The following is a 14,461-nucleotide window of genomic DNA, read 5'->3' on the forward strand; positions in this document are numbered from 1 at the left end:
ACCTCACCAAATACTCACCATGTGAAGGTGGCTTTATAAATGCCTATGAAGCTGTCGAGTTCTGGTTAGGAGAACCATGGCTGGTCTATGCAACACAATCCATACTGTGACTGAGAAACACATGTGTGAATCTGGCCTCATGTTTATATAGCTGCTTTCCATCTTAAAAATCCTATCCCAATATGTAATAGTTGTAATAATGATAATATTAGGAAATACCTCCAATTAGAAAGGTAGTATAGTTCTCCTGATTCGCTTTGTCTCTTACGTCTATGCAAGACATTTCAGTAACAGGTATCCATGGTTATGACCAATAGCAACTAACTGTCACTATATGAGTGGTTGTAACTATGGATACCTAAGCTGCAAAGCCCTGTAAATTAGGTAGGCAACCTAGCTAATCTGGAGAACTATACTACATTTCTAATTGGAGGTATTTGCTAATATTATTATTACACCTACTACATATTGGGCTAGGATCTTGGAGATGGGAATACCCCTTTAAAGAGGTTGTCCCCTACTTTTACATTGATGGCCTATCATTAGTTCCAGAGCTGCTCCGTCTTCTGATAGTGGTCGCGGCTGGGTACTGCACATCCCCCTCCCGTTCAGATCAATGTGCAGTACCCGGCTGCGGCCGCTATGAGAAGACGGAGCAGATCCAGAACTGAGCATTTCCGGTTGCCTGCACCGAGAATAGCTGATCGCCGGTAGCGCGGGTTGGCGGACCCCGGCCAATCAGACATTAATGACCTATATAGGTCATCAATGTAAAAGTAGTGGACAATCCCTTTAAGGATCCAGATTTGTTTTGTTCATTTATGTTTTTGTTTTGTTTTTCTAATATATAAATGAAAAGATAGAAATGATAGAATTGTATCTGATGATGGTGAAATGTTTAACACTACGACTTTGAAGCAACTTTTTGATATTATTTTTAGAAGCTTTTCGATTATTGCCTTTTACTATTTATATATCTATCTTCCTTTCTACTGTATTAATCAGTGCAAAGCGCAAACAAGATCTACCCTCAATTTTACCCGTCCATTAGTGGAACAAGATGTAGCTTAATTAGTTCTTGAAAGTAGTCAGGAATAAAGGAACAAGCACCAATTAGAAGGAAATGTAAAAATATCCATTAGCACAGTAAGGAAAAATGTTTTATTCTTATACCTAAAGGATGTAATTATTAGCATCGCACTCTTTCTTGTTTCAACAGCCAGGCTAATAACCTAGGGATGTTCCATATTTAGTCCCTAGGTTTATTGCAAGCTTCATGGCTGCGGAGTACTGAGATCAGATATTTTTGCAATGTAGAATGAAGAAAGGTGAACTGATGGGAGATGTTGACCATGAATTTGGAAATAAGATACAAACATCCAAAATGTATCTATTCATTTGTTCCCAGTGGCATAACTAGAGTTCGATGGGCCCTGGTGCAAAATTTGGACCTGGGCCCACTTTATATTGGTCAGATGTATGTATACATTTAGAATTCTAAATCTTACAAAGACATACAAGTTGCCCCTCTCCCCATTACAAAGTAATGTCCCCCATCCTTTTCTAATGTCCCCCATCCTGGGTTCCTTCCTTGTAAATATGCCCCCCATCCTGGTATATATATACCCCCAATCCTAGCATATATGTCCCCCCATCCTGATATATATGTCCCCCATCCTAGTATATATGTTCCCCATTCTAGCCCACATCCTGGTTTATATATAACCCCATCCTGGTAAAAATGTCCACCATTCTGATATATATGTCCCCATCCTGGGCCCCTTATGGTATATACTGTCCCCCTCCTGGGGCCCTCCTGGTATATACTATACCCCTCCTTTTGTATACTGTCCCCCTGGTGGGCCTCTCCTGGTTTATACTGTCCCTTTCCTGGTATATATTGTATCTCCCAATCCTGGTAAATATGTCTGTGTTCTGTCTAATGCAAAAAACTACAACATTGCACTCACCTTCCCTGGCTCCCACATTGGATAGTGTCCTCCTGTGTAGTCAGCGCACAATGGCCGGCAGCTTTTATCGGTATCAGTGCTGTTGCAATACATGATGTCATTGTCATGCATTGTAATAGCAATGCCTCAGTCACTGGGGAGCAGATGAAAGCTGCCGGCTTCTGTTTGGCCGGCAGCATGTATCACAGTACAGGGACCCGATGGGTCTCTGCATGCGATACATTTCAACTGGATGTGCAGCCTCAGATGCACATCCAGGTGAAGCAGGTACTGGGGCCAGTAGGCCCCCTGCACCCCCGTAAAAAATGAGGATAGCGCATATGAGAAGCACCCGTGGATATTTTTCTTTAGATTATAGTATAAAACTGCTCACCTTAATGGGTTTTGCGCCCTCGCACAACCTCGGTGGTGAGCGTGTAGTTCCTTTGGGGGATGAGGGGCTGAGTTGGCTTGACACTATCCGATGAATAGCTGGGTGGATCTGGACAGTTTACCGCTGTTGTCTCCTGGTTTACCGACTCCTTGATTCCTGGAGCTCAGATCGGCTCTGCGTCCTCCCGCTGGGTAGATCAAAGTGGATTATTTGGATCTCATTACTCGCAGCAGCTCTTGCTGGATTCCCTTACGGGAGTAGCCAGTGTAGATAAGAAAGATCACCGGTCTATGAGCGCTAGTAATAGATCTTAAATCTGCGATTTTTTTGTAGGTAGTAAGGCTTTATTGTTAAATGAATTAAAATAAAGCTCTTGTTTTCACTTCACAACGCGTTTCAGCAAGATCCACTTGCTTTCCTCAGGTGTAACAAGAGCCTATACACATTAAATTTATAGGTAAAACCTATAAAAAAATTTTTTTGTATATATTCCGCTTTTTAAAGGATAATTATGTTTCATGATTTTATTATATAATTATGTTCCATGAGTTTTATAGATTTTATATAACTTTTATAGATCTTATTTAATTTTATCCGACTTTTTTACAACCTATCCAAAATAATCCTTCCAATTAAGGGTTAAATTATTTGTATGTATGACACACCCATTAGCTCTGCCTAAGGGGATTGTTTTACCTATAAATTTAATGTGTATAGGCTCTTGTTACACCTGAGGAAAGCAAGTGGATCTTGCTAAAACGCGTTGTGAAGTGAAAACAAGAGCTTTATTTTAATTCATTTAACAATAAAGCCTTACTACCTACAAAAAAATCGCAGATTTAAGATCTATTACTAGCGCTCATAGACCGGTCATCTTTCTTATCTACCCTGCACCCCCGGGCCCGGTCATGGTTGCGATCCCTGTGACCACAATCGTTCCGCCCCTATTCGTTCTCATTTGTTTGTTTGCCACATTTAAAAGATATTGGAATCCTGTGCACCGTTATCCTGCTTCCTAATTACCTTGTGTATAGTGAAAAAAGCCAGCAAGTCCTGAAGCGAATTGATGACCATCCCACGCAGCTGCAGGGACATCAGGGAGGAGACGCAAGCAAAAAACTCTTGAACCTGAATAGCGGAGTCGTTGTCATTCTGCGGGACTAAATCAATCCACTTATCTTTCTCCGATTTAAACAGTGAAGCACAATGTGGTATCCATCTGCAATTACCAGAAAAGTCAAGTTAAAAAATTCCCTAAATTAAAATGACCCACATAGTGTATAGGACATGATCCAGCCCCATATAGACATTGTTATCTTCACCTTTGATGTGGCTGAATAGTTGTGATCTGGTAGTAAAGTGGGAAGAAAATTGTTAAATGGAATTTTCATTTTTAAAGGATAAATTTGGGGATAACTTGAAGTCTGTGAAGGAGTGCTACCCTTGAAGTCTGTGAAGGAGTGCTACCCTTGAAGTCTGTGACGGAGTGCTACCCTAGAATCAGCACCCAGTACCTTTTAGGGTATGTGCACACCACTGACAGACACAGACAGAAAAAGGTCGCTGGCCGAAAAACGCATAAAAAAAATGCATGTGTCTTTGACGCGTTTCGGTGCTTTTTTGCCCATGCGTATTTTCACTATATTCAATGGGAAAACGCAGGAAAAAACACAAAAAGAAGTGACATGCTGCTTCTTTTTTCTGCCAATAAAACTGCAGGCAAAAAAGAACCAACATGTGCAAAGCCTTTCTAAATTGTCATAGACTTTGCTAGGGAAGAAAATGTATGTCGTTTAGGACAACAAACTGCACCAAAAACTACACCAAAAACGCATAAAAAAGGCCTAAGACCCTGTGCGCACGGTGCATTTTTTGCCACATTTTTGGGTGCAGTTTGTTGTCCAAAACTGCATGTGTAGCGCTCAGTGTGAAGTGTGAATGTGAAGCCATCAGGGAGGTACAAGGTACTGCATCCCCACCAGGATGCAGGGCCTACCCCCTAGGAACCCAGAAGACCAGTGCCGGTAACACACAAACTCTCACAAATATCCCTGTTTTTCCCCAACATCCCCCATAGAATGGTACCAGGCTAGGGTTGGACCTATGGATGGCCGCCTATAGGTGGAGCCAAACCAGTCCACTAGTTAACCAGGTGGGAGGGGCAAACAGTGGACAGACAGTCAGTCAGAGAGACGGAGTCGGACAGTGACAGTGAACATGAGCAGACGCACTGTCAGGAGTGAACAGTGACCTGAGGGCCCAGGCGGTTAGTTGCCGGTGGAGTGCTCCCAGAACTACGCACCAACGGGATACAGGACCCTAGGTCAGGCAGAAGCTCCAGGCAGGCCTGGTATCACCTGCACAGTGACAGGATCAAATAGGACCTCACTGACCTTGAAGTTCGGGACTCAGTAGCAACAGGAGAACCGGGGACAGGATCAGAGACTCCAACTCCACAGGGTTCATGCTACCGTCATACGGACAGCAGTGGAAAACCACCTGGAGGGGACCCCAGCTGCTATACGCCTCAGGGACCCACCAACCAAAAGACAGGTGCAGGGGAAAGAAGCCACCAGGTTACTAAACTGGGACTAAGGGGACCTGAAGGTGAAAAAAGCCGGCCTCGGCTGACCAGTTACCACCAGAAAGTGAGTAAAGAACCAGTTGCACTGAAACCCTCTTGTGTGGCTTACCTTCTTCCTACACCCGTCACATCACCTATCCTCTGGGGACCGGCCCTGCTTGCGGAGGGTCTAATATCCAGGCTGTCATTAACACCAGCCCTAGTAGTGAACATTGTGCAGCGGCAGCTCCATCTACATAGCCGCAAAACCGCAAGTGGTGTCATGTATGAACATTATTCAAATCCCTTGTAAATATATCCCCTTTTCAAAAAGCACCCATGGTACGGGACCGGGCAACGGCCACCAAAGTGACATTCCCCAGTTATACACCACCCGGGATCGAGTACCCCATAACACTGGGCGAACAGACATCCAGTCCTTCCACAGCAAAGTCTATGAGAAATCAGAAAGGCTGTGCACACGTTGCTTCTTCTTTGTCTGCAATTTTGGTGCAGAAAAAAAGAGGCAGCATGTCACTTCTTTTGGCCTTTTTGACCTGCATTTTGCCATTGATAATGTTAAAAAAAATGCAGGGGAAAAACATGCCGAAAGAAGCACCAAAAACGCACCGAAACGCGATAAAAATGAATGTGTTTTTTGGATGCATTTCACTGCCAGAGGGTGCTTTTTTACTGCAGAAACAAAAAAATCAGCGTGGGCACATAGCTTTTCTGCATTTTTGACCTGCCCTTTTCCATTGAATATAGTAAAGAAAAAAAAACATGGGCATAAACACACCCAAAAACGCACCAAAATGCGGCAAAAACGCATGTATTTTTGGATGCGTTTTTCAGCCAGAGGGTGCGTTTGTCACTGAAGAGACAAAACTGCACTGTGCGCACAGTGCCTAAAGCAGCTTTTCTCTGGGCTGGGGTTGTACCTTTCATTTTGCTGCTAGAAATGTATAAATAAATTGACAACTGGGTGTAACCAACTGGAGGGGGTGTGTCTCTAAAGAAGTCAATCAGTTCTGGCAAGACCAGAGTGTGTAGAGACACACCCCTTTTCCCAAAAAAAGAATGGTAACACCCATTTGTCAATTTATTCAAAATTTCAAAATTCCGTGGAGGAATAACAGATGCAGAGTTTAAAAAATAAAAGGTTCTGGAATTCTAATTTTATGGGAATTACAAGTATTTAGTAAACAGACATGTCCGGAGCGCTGACAGGTGCCCATTATAGCCGTGTGTGTGACTTAGCGGCATTACACGTGTTCACATCCATCTCTAGGGCAACAATAATTATTTGGATCAATGTAAATCGAATTTTATTCCCTCTATTTCTTATTGCGTCGACTTACATTTGTGCAGTTTCATTAGTGACCATGTTATTAACCCCGGAGATGTGGCACCTACACTATACACGACATGGCTTATAATTAACTGGGATCCGACCAAATAATGCTGTGGAATGAGTTACATTCCCCGTTAGCAGCAGGAGCAAAGATCAGGAATAATGAGTGGCTGTGGCAGTTCAGCGGTGTTGTATGTAATTGCAGGCTAATAACTATCATTAGCGGTATAGGATATATACACTAACAATGCAGCCCACACTTGGGCACAATAAACGTACTTGTTACGCAATGTAGTGCGGGCTTCCAGGCAATGCTTTTGAACCAGGTCTTCAAACTCCGCAGGAAGCAGCGGTAAGCTCCCACACAGCAGTTCTTTCATACGCACAAATCTCAAATCGCTGAACCTAAAATATGATACAAAAAGACTCGTAGGAATGTTCTATTTTCTGCATGAAAGGACATCATAAGAAAGCTTAGAGGTGATACAAGTAAAATCTCAGAAGTGATGACACAACAGAAAAGCTTTAAAGGGAATCTGTCAGCAGGTTTTTGCTACCTAATCTGAGAGTAGCAAAGAAATTCTGAATCCAATGATGTATCACTTAGATTACTGGGTGCAGCCGTTCTGACACAATCAGAATTTTTAGATTGAGCAATGCAGCAGAGCTGAGAGAGCTGCTCCTGCCTACACCAGGCTCTCTGTATACTTTGTTTTTGCTACCTAATCTGAGAGTAGCAAAGAAATCCTAAATCCAATGATGTATCACTTAGATTACTGGGTGCAACTGTTCTGACACAATCAGAATTTTTAGATTGAGCAATGCAGCAGAGCTGAGAGAGCTGCTCCTGCCTACACCAGGCTCTCTGTATACTTTGTTTTTGCTACCTAATCTGAGAGTAGCAAAGAAATCCTGAATCCAATGATGTATCAATTAGATTACTGGGTGCAGCCATTCTGACACGATCAGAATTTTTAGATTGAGCAATGCAGCAGAGCTGAGAGAGCTGCTCCTGCCTACACCAGGCTCTCTGTATACTTTGTTTTTGCTACCTAATCTGAGAGGAGCAAAGAAATCCTGAATCCAATGATGTATCACTTAGATTACTGGGTGCAGTCATTCTGACACGATCAGAATTTTTAGATTTAGCAATGTAGCAGAGCTGAAAGAGCTGCTCCTGCCTACACCAAGCTCTCTGTATACTTTGTATATTGACAGTGAAATGTCAAACAGAGTTGGGGGATGCCAGACTGCTATGCACATAACATTGTAATCTGATCAATGATAAGTCCTGCAGGTTAAACAAACATAGCAAATAAGCAATAGATCGGGCCTTGACAATACAGGCATCCCTGAATTCTGTGCGTTAACCCTTGCAGCATGCTGTCTTCAGCTTACATAGTAAAGGGAATCTGTCAGCAGGTTTTTGCTATCACTTCAATTGCTGCCTGGATATATATAATCTCTCTTGGAGATTAGTGACAGCCAGGCTCAGGTTCGGAGTCTCTTTTGTACCCTCTTAAACGGTACAGATTAAATGTGTTTTTACTTTTCGCATTCACTGGGTTAATGTCAGATTTTCCTGGCCAGCAGCAGGCTCATTACCTGTGCTCAGGTGTATCCACTGACAACCAATCTCCACCTGGATAAATACCCTCTGCTCCCAACAGAGGGCGCCAGTTATTCAGAAGTCATTCTGGAACTTGGTCTGGAGCATGAAGGAGGTGTTTTCTGCTGTTGCTGTCTGCTGTTGTTTGGTGTTGAAGTTACCCCATTGTTTAGTTACTTTCTCCTTACTTTATTTACCTCCTCTTCCATTTTTGTAGTCCCCCTGGTGTTTGTTTCTGGTGTGCGTGAAGTTTGTTGTCCCCCCTGTTTGTGTTATTTGTCGGTGGGGTTTTGTGACTACTGTCCGGCCTGTCCCCTGGGCGGTGGGTGTGGAAGGAGTTACATCAGGGCCTGGACAGGAGATAGGAACATGCTGGTGGCTCAGACATCACTACCATCAAGTGTACCTCTGGGTGGAGGGAAAGATTAGGGTGCATGTAGTCTGAGGGTCAGTGCAGTCACCCCCAGGGTGTCCAGCGTAACAATAATATTTAAACATCCTAACCATAAAGACACAGGAGCACATTTATAGAAATTGTCATTATTCCGAGAGTGGATGTATATGATATGCACATGCACACTAGATATTGTTCTACATCTGGTAACAAGCAACTAAAAGTGCATGTTTCCACAATGCGATTGTGCTTTTTACAAAACCCTGTAAAACCATTGCTTTTTACCATGATCTTCGATGGTGTGAGCCTAGGGATGGTGATTTTAGAGGACTGATCACAGCTTAGAAGCTTTGAGGAAGCTGAGCAAATTGCTGCATAGCAATCAATCGGCAGGTGAGAACTGACTGGGATATTAGGAATTACTTTCTCTACTGCACACCATCAACTAGGGTCTGGGCCACTCTAGTTGCTGAGATCCTTATAAACAGCTGTACACTATGTAAGATAAAAACTCTCACAGCAGGAAAATGACAGCAGATAGAAATAGCAAGTCAATCGCAAACTTACATATTTTCATGCTAATAAACTAAAGCAATTTAATAACATGAGAATACCCCTGATAAGTGAATGACTGATCATGTAATGCATACACATTAGCTCTCCTCTAGAAGGAAGAAAACTGGCTCTCTAGTTATCGAACCTCGCCGTATCACTATGTATGTGTATCTTTAGATGTTAGAAGAATCTTGTTTGGCTAAACATCTCAAGTAATGTGGCATGGCTTACTAAAAGGTCAACCACTTACTAATAGGTTAGCTTCCTTCAATATATGACACTAATAATGCAGTACTGTACTATAACAACCTACATCAGACGGCAGTCACCATGAAAAGCAACAGAACTCCCTAGACTATTATATAATGCATAGTCACACCAGAGTTGTCAACTCTCTGCTCTCCTCTTTAGCTAATAAATGTCATAAGTGCATCTCACTGGGTGGAGACCTAGAGTGAATCTGATGTCAGGAGGTCACAGCGCCTTTGTGCTGGCAGGTTCACTACTGTTATTTGATAACATCGCCTTCCTTGTGGTGCTGTAAGGTTTTTTCCTGCCTAGCTGCTGGCTGTAGCTGCCAATCTCATGTGTGGCATTTTGGGATCACTCCCCTTCCCTATTTAAGTCATGTGATCTGATCACATTATGCCTGTGATAGAAACTGAATCCTCATTTCTATGTGGCCACTTTGGAAGGAGCCTGCTCTGGAAAAAGTCTGTCGAGTTGTGTGCAGCAGTGCTGTTTGCTGCACTGAGGCCACCTGGAGTGTTTTTCCTTTGCATGCCTATTTCCCGTTTGTATTTCTACCCCTGTGTTTCGCTATTGTAGTGGTGAGACTAGTGCTCTCGTCATCCTGCTCACTAGCCAGATGAGCGTAGGGCTAGCTGAGTAAATAAAGTATCCGGCTCAGTGACAGGTTGAAAGAACCTGTATATGGACACTAGGGAGTTCAGGAATCAGCTTGAGGTGAGTTCAGGAGGTGCCCCCTCACCCCTCTCTATAGTGGCAGGGATCGCCGTTGTGTTGTGACCCGTGTGTTCCCTGAGTGTTGTAACATCTTCTGGGAGTTTATCAGGTTACTAGGTAAACCTTGCTAGTCACAATTCCATGTGTTTTCCTTATAACTATCAATAGGATAACACTTTATTTGTGCCATTTATCTTTCCAGCACATCAATACAGAGAAGAATTCAGTTTGATCCCTCACTGTCTAACAAGACTTAATTTATCAGGGAAACAGGGGCCATCAGGAATAAAGAGGCACACAAAGAAAAAAATGAACAATAAAAGATTCAGGAAAACAGATACTGCCTTTCTGAGTATATGTATGTATGTTTGGTATGTGTGTATGTGTGTGTGTGTGTGTGTGTGTGTGTGTGTGTGTGTCTGCTAAAGGAATTTGCACCTTCGCATTTACAATCATAGAATTTTGCATAAACGCCTCATTTGACTCAGCGAATATCATAGACTATGTTTTGAGGGAAAATTTAATCCTGCACTTTACAGTTATTTGCCAAAAAACCTGCTTACATTAAAGTCAATGGAGCTGGGAACTACAAGACATTAATAGGAGATGTGATTGGTTGCTATAGGAAATTAGGACATTCTTAGTATAAGAAGCTTATATGTCAGTCAATATGATTTTTGTGGAGAGACGGATAGAGAGAAAGACTGGAACAATAGAAAGTCAGGGAGCATTTTGTGCAGCCAAACGCTGTGACCTTCTATTGTTAGAAGCAACATGACTGTCTGTCACCCGTGACACACCCGTGACAGGCGGGGTGGAAAATGAACCAGCAGATTGATCAATAATATCTTGCAATCAAGCCCATGGCCATATCGTAGCTCCATATAACCTCCACGTTGACTCTGAGCTATACTAAGGCATTAAAAACATCTACAAGCCATTTGTGTACCTCCATATGACTATGTGATTATGTGATTATTTAGAGACCCATAGAGGTTTGCCTAGTGGCTTGCTCCATGCCGTCCCTATGTAGAGCATACAACTTTGTAGCACGGGATCCTCCAACCAACCAAAGTCTGGTATGTAACAGTCCTATGGGTCAATGCCCAGTAACTGGCTTATAGAGACCCATATAATGCGGGACATTTTTTAAGCAGGATTTCAAGCAGCTTCACTGAAACCTATGATATCACTTACTGATTAGTCCAAAGATCTTGCAAACTCAACATCATGGGATTGATTGTGAAAAGATGTTCCTCATTCCAATTTTGGGTATCATTGTATGAAGAGTGCCAAGGTACAGGGGCACGAATTACCCGTTGAGGAAAAGAATGAGGTATGTTGCCAATAAACAGCCTTTCTCTCTCTTCTGGGTCCTTTAGAATGTAATCAACTACGAAATAGAAAAAGAAAATCAAAATTGTGAAATATTAATGTGACAGGCCATCAAACAAACGTCATGTACCTGTAACAGAGATGTACTGTAACTCTTAAGTTGTTAGGAAATACAGAAGGCATAACAAATTCACAAGATATGAGACCAAGAAGATATTAGAAAGGTGATAGGAATAATCTAGTTACTCTTATGAAACTTACTATATTTCTATATGAACCATGAATGAAGGCTCTTAAAAATGACCTATTAACTCCTAAGAAATGTCATGAGGAAGTAAAAAATAGAGATAAAAATATAAAACATCTCTCAGATATATATATATATATATATATATATATATATATATATATACACACACACAGTCATGTATATATTATTATTTTTATTAAAGAAAAGTAAAATATTTCCTTTCTGATTTGGCCCTTTAAAGATAAAGACTGGAGCTGGCAGAAATCAGGCTCTCCACTGTCTCACTATTTTCACAGGTTTGTGAGACTTCCATCTTTCGAACTGGGAGACACCACAGTGTGGCTGGAGATTGTGTAGTAAAGCCCGCTTTACACGATACGACATCGCTAGCAATTGCTAGCGATGTCGAGCGCGATAGCACCCGCCCCCATCGTTGCAACGATATGTCGTGATCGCTGCCGTAGCGAACATTATCACTACGGCAGCATCAGACGCACATACCTGCTCTGTGACGTCGCTGTGACTGCCGAACAATCCCTCCCTCAAGGGGGAGGTGCGTTCGGCGTCACCGCAACGTCACAGCGACATCACTAAGCGGCCGCCCAATCAAAGCGGAGGGGTGGAGATGAGCGGGACGAACATCCCGCCCACCTCCTTCGTTCCTCATTGCGGGAGGGACGCAGGTAAGGAGAGGTTCCTCGTTCCTGTGGTGTCACACGTAGCGATGTGTGCTGCCGCAGAAACGAGGAACAACATCGTTACTGCAGCAGCGATAATTGAGATTGGGGGGGATATCACCGATTAGCGATTTTGAACGTTTTTGCAACGATTCAAAATCGCTAATACGTGTCACACGCAGCCGGATGTGCGTCACAAAATCCGTGACCCCAACGACATCGCTTTAGCGATGTTGTAGCGTGTAAAGCGGCCTTAACTTGTAAACACCTAGGGAGATCTATGCTACAGTCTTTATACACTTAATGACGGATGTCATTACATATGTGGGAATGTCAGATGGGAGTCCTATGTTATAAAATATCAAGAGGATGAGGATAAAAAGCAGCCATAGAAGTCATATAATAATTTCTGGTTTTTGACAAGAACAAAATGGTCTACATGATTCTCTTTTTGTTCCATTTAAAAAAAAGACAAACCAAATGTACCCCATCATAATCAAGGGGACTCTTGTTTCTTTTTACATCCGTTCTGTAACAAATTGGTATTTTTTCCATGAATCCTGTTTTCTTAAAACGGAACTGAAAACGCAGGTGTGACCAGACCCTTAGTAAGTGTCACATGCACTGTGTAATGCTACCTCCAGGGAGGGCAGGTATACTGGAAAGATGTAGAGCTCCTAGGTGTAATGCGGCATCTGCCCACTAAATGTCACCAGTATCTAGACGGGGAGGTAGCAGAATGGTTGTACAAGCCAAGAGTCAAGGCCCCGTCACACACAGAGATAAATCTTTGGCAGATCTGTGGTTGCAGTGAAATCATGGACATATTGTTCCATTTGTACACAGCCACAACCTGGCACTGATTGTCCACAATTTCACAGCAACCACAGATCTGCCGCAGATTTATCTTTGTGTGTGACAGGGCCTTTAGAGCCGGAAAGGTCACATCAGTGCAAAGGAGGAAAAGGAGCCGAATCACGTGGAAGCCTAAGGTCGGTAGCCGGGAAGTGACGTCAGGTACAGATGGGGAGCAGAACCGTAGTCAGGGAGCAAGCCGAGGTCAGAAGCCGAAGGGGAACGTAAGTACAAAAAGGGGGGAAGTGGGACTGAGGGAATCTGACAAACAGAGGGTCAGGAAGTCAGGGAGCACAGACAAAACAGGCAGAGTGGAGGGCAGCAAGAGGAATCGGCGTAACGAGACAAGGATCAGAACGAACTCATGGGAACCAGAAGCGCACACTGCAGAGCAGGAACTATCACTAGTGAAGCTCCAGTGGAAACCGCCCACAGATTAAGAAAGGCGATTACCGGAAAGATGCACCAACAAGCAAGGACCCGGGGAATACAAATAACTGAGCAATTGACAAAACCCAATGGCTCTGCGAGGAGCAGAGCCAAAGGTGAATCGTGACAAACTGGAGCATATTCTTGTCCTGCTGGACAAACCTCTAACCTTCCAGTTGGTATAGTTCAATTTCAGTCACATTTAGAAACTTCATGAGCAGTTGGGAGATACTTTTGTATGTGACTTTGGAATCAGGACATCTTCAAGATGGACTGGAACCACAAAGATGCTCGTAATGTTTCCTCTGTTCCATGGTCATGGGATAAGATTTCGAGTTTAGGCTCAATCTTGTTAGCTTCTTGTAACGCATAAGGAGCCTGGTGTAGGTGTCCATCCATGCTTTCTGGTACAGCATAAAATCCTTCTACTATGGGATTATGAACGTTTGCTATGAGATCACAGAAACCCTCATGTTACAAGAAACAATAGCAGTCCGGGGATATTGACGCATTATCGACTCATATGTTCCCTGTCTTAGCATTCACAATAATCCACAATAACTATGCAGGTTGATCTATACTAGACATAAAATGCACATATAAGAAAGGTGCATAGGAATATTACAATGCGGTGCATTACAGGCTCAGGTAGCCCACATCCTCCTATTCACAATTCCATCAAGGACTCTATAAGATTTCATGCTGAAGTGTGGAAACAATTGGGTTTAGCTTTTATTATTATGCAAGGCTGAAAAGCTCATTCCAACCAGATTTTATTAAACCGCATAGGCTATGTGTTATATATTCTCCTTCTTTATTACAAACCCATTCTCTGTATGATAATGCACGATTCTGGCTTTGAGAGCTGAGTATAAATACATTGCATCGTTACCTGGCAGGTAAGGGACTTAGATTCAACTGCTGCTTCTTTAATTTGTTATTACATATGAAAATGGTATGAAAAGATGATCACAGATATGTGCTGATCCCTGCAGTCCCAAGAATACCCTGCTTAACACATTGCACTTGGTAATTCTTCCAGAGGAACAGCTGCTGGGCTAAACTCTACAGGGCCGATTGATAAAAGCTTTAAATTCCAGAAAAGTGGTGAAAAGCTTTGAAAATGTTGCA

General features: G+C 42.8%; 1 protein-coding gene across 1 annotated transcript in view; it reads right to left on the minus strand.

Annotated features, from left to right (window-relative positions):
- The window catches only part of DNAH3 (dynein axonemal heavy chain 3), a 594,186-nt gene that overhangs the window by 494,672 nt on the left and 85,053 nt on the right, over nucleotides 1-14,461 (minus strand). Inside the window, exons 7-9 of the mRNA XM_075319752.1 lie at nucleotides 10,982-11,177; nucleotides 6,540-6,665; nucleotides 3,367-3,562 (exon numbers count right to left, since the gene is read on the minus strand). Of these exons, the coding sequence (XP_075175867.1) occupies nucleotides 3,367-3,562; nucleotides 6,540-6,665; nucleotides 10,982-11,177 (518 nt within the window). The remainder of the gene's footprint in view (nucleotides 1-3,366; nucleotides 3,563-6,539; nucleotides 6,666-10,981; nucleotides 11,178-14,461) is intronic.

This window comes from Anomaloglossus baeobatrachus, chromosome 7, assembly GCF_048569485.1.
Source record: "Anomaloglossus baeobatrachus isolate aAnoBae1 chromosome 7, aAnoBae1.hap1, whole genome shotgun sequence".
Taxonomy (NCBI): domain Eukaryota; kingdom Metazoa; phylum Chordata; class Amphibia; order Anura; family Aromobatidae; genus Anomaloglossus; species Anomaloglossus baeobatrachus.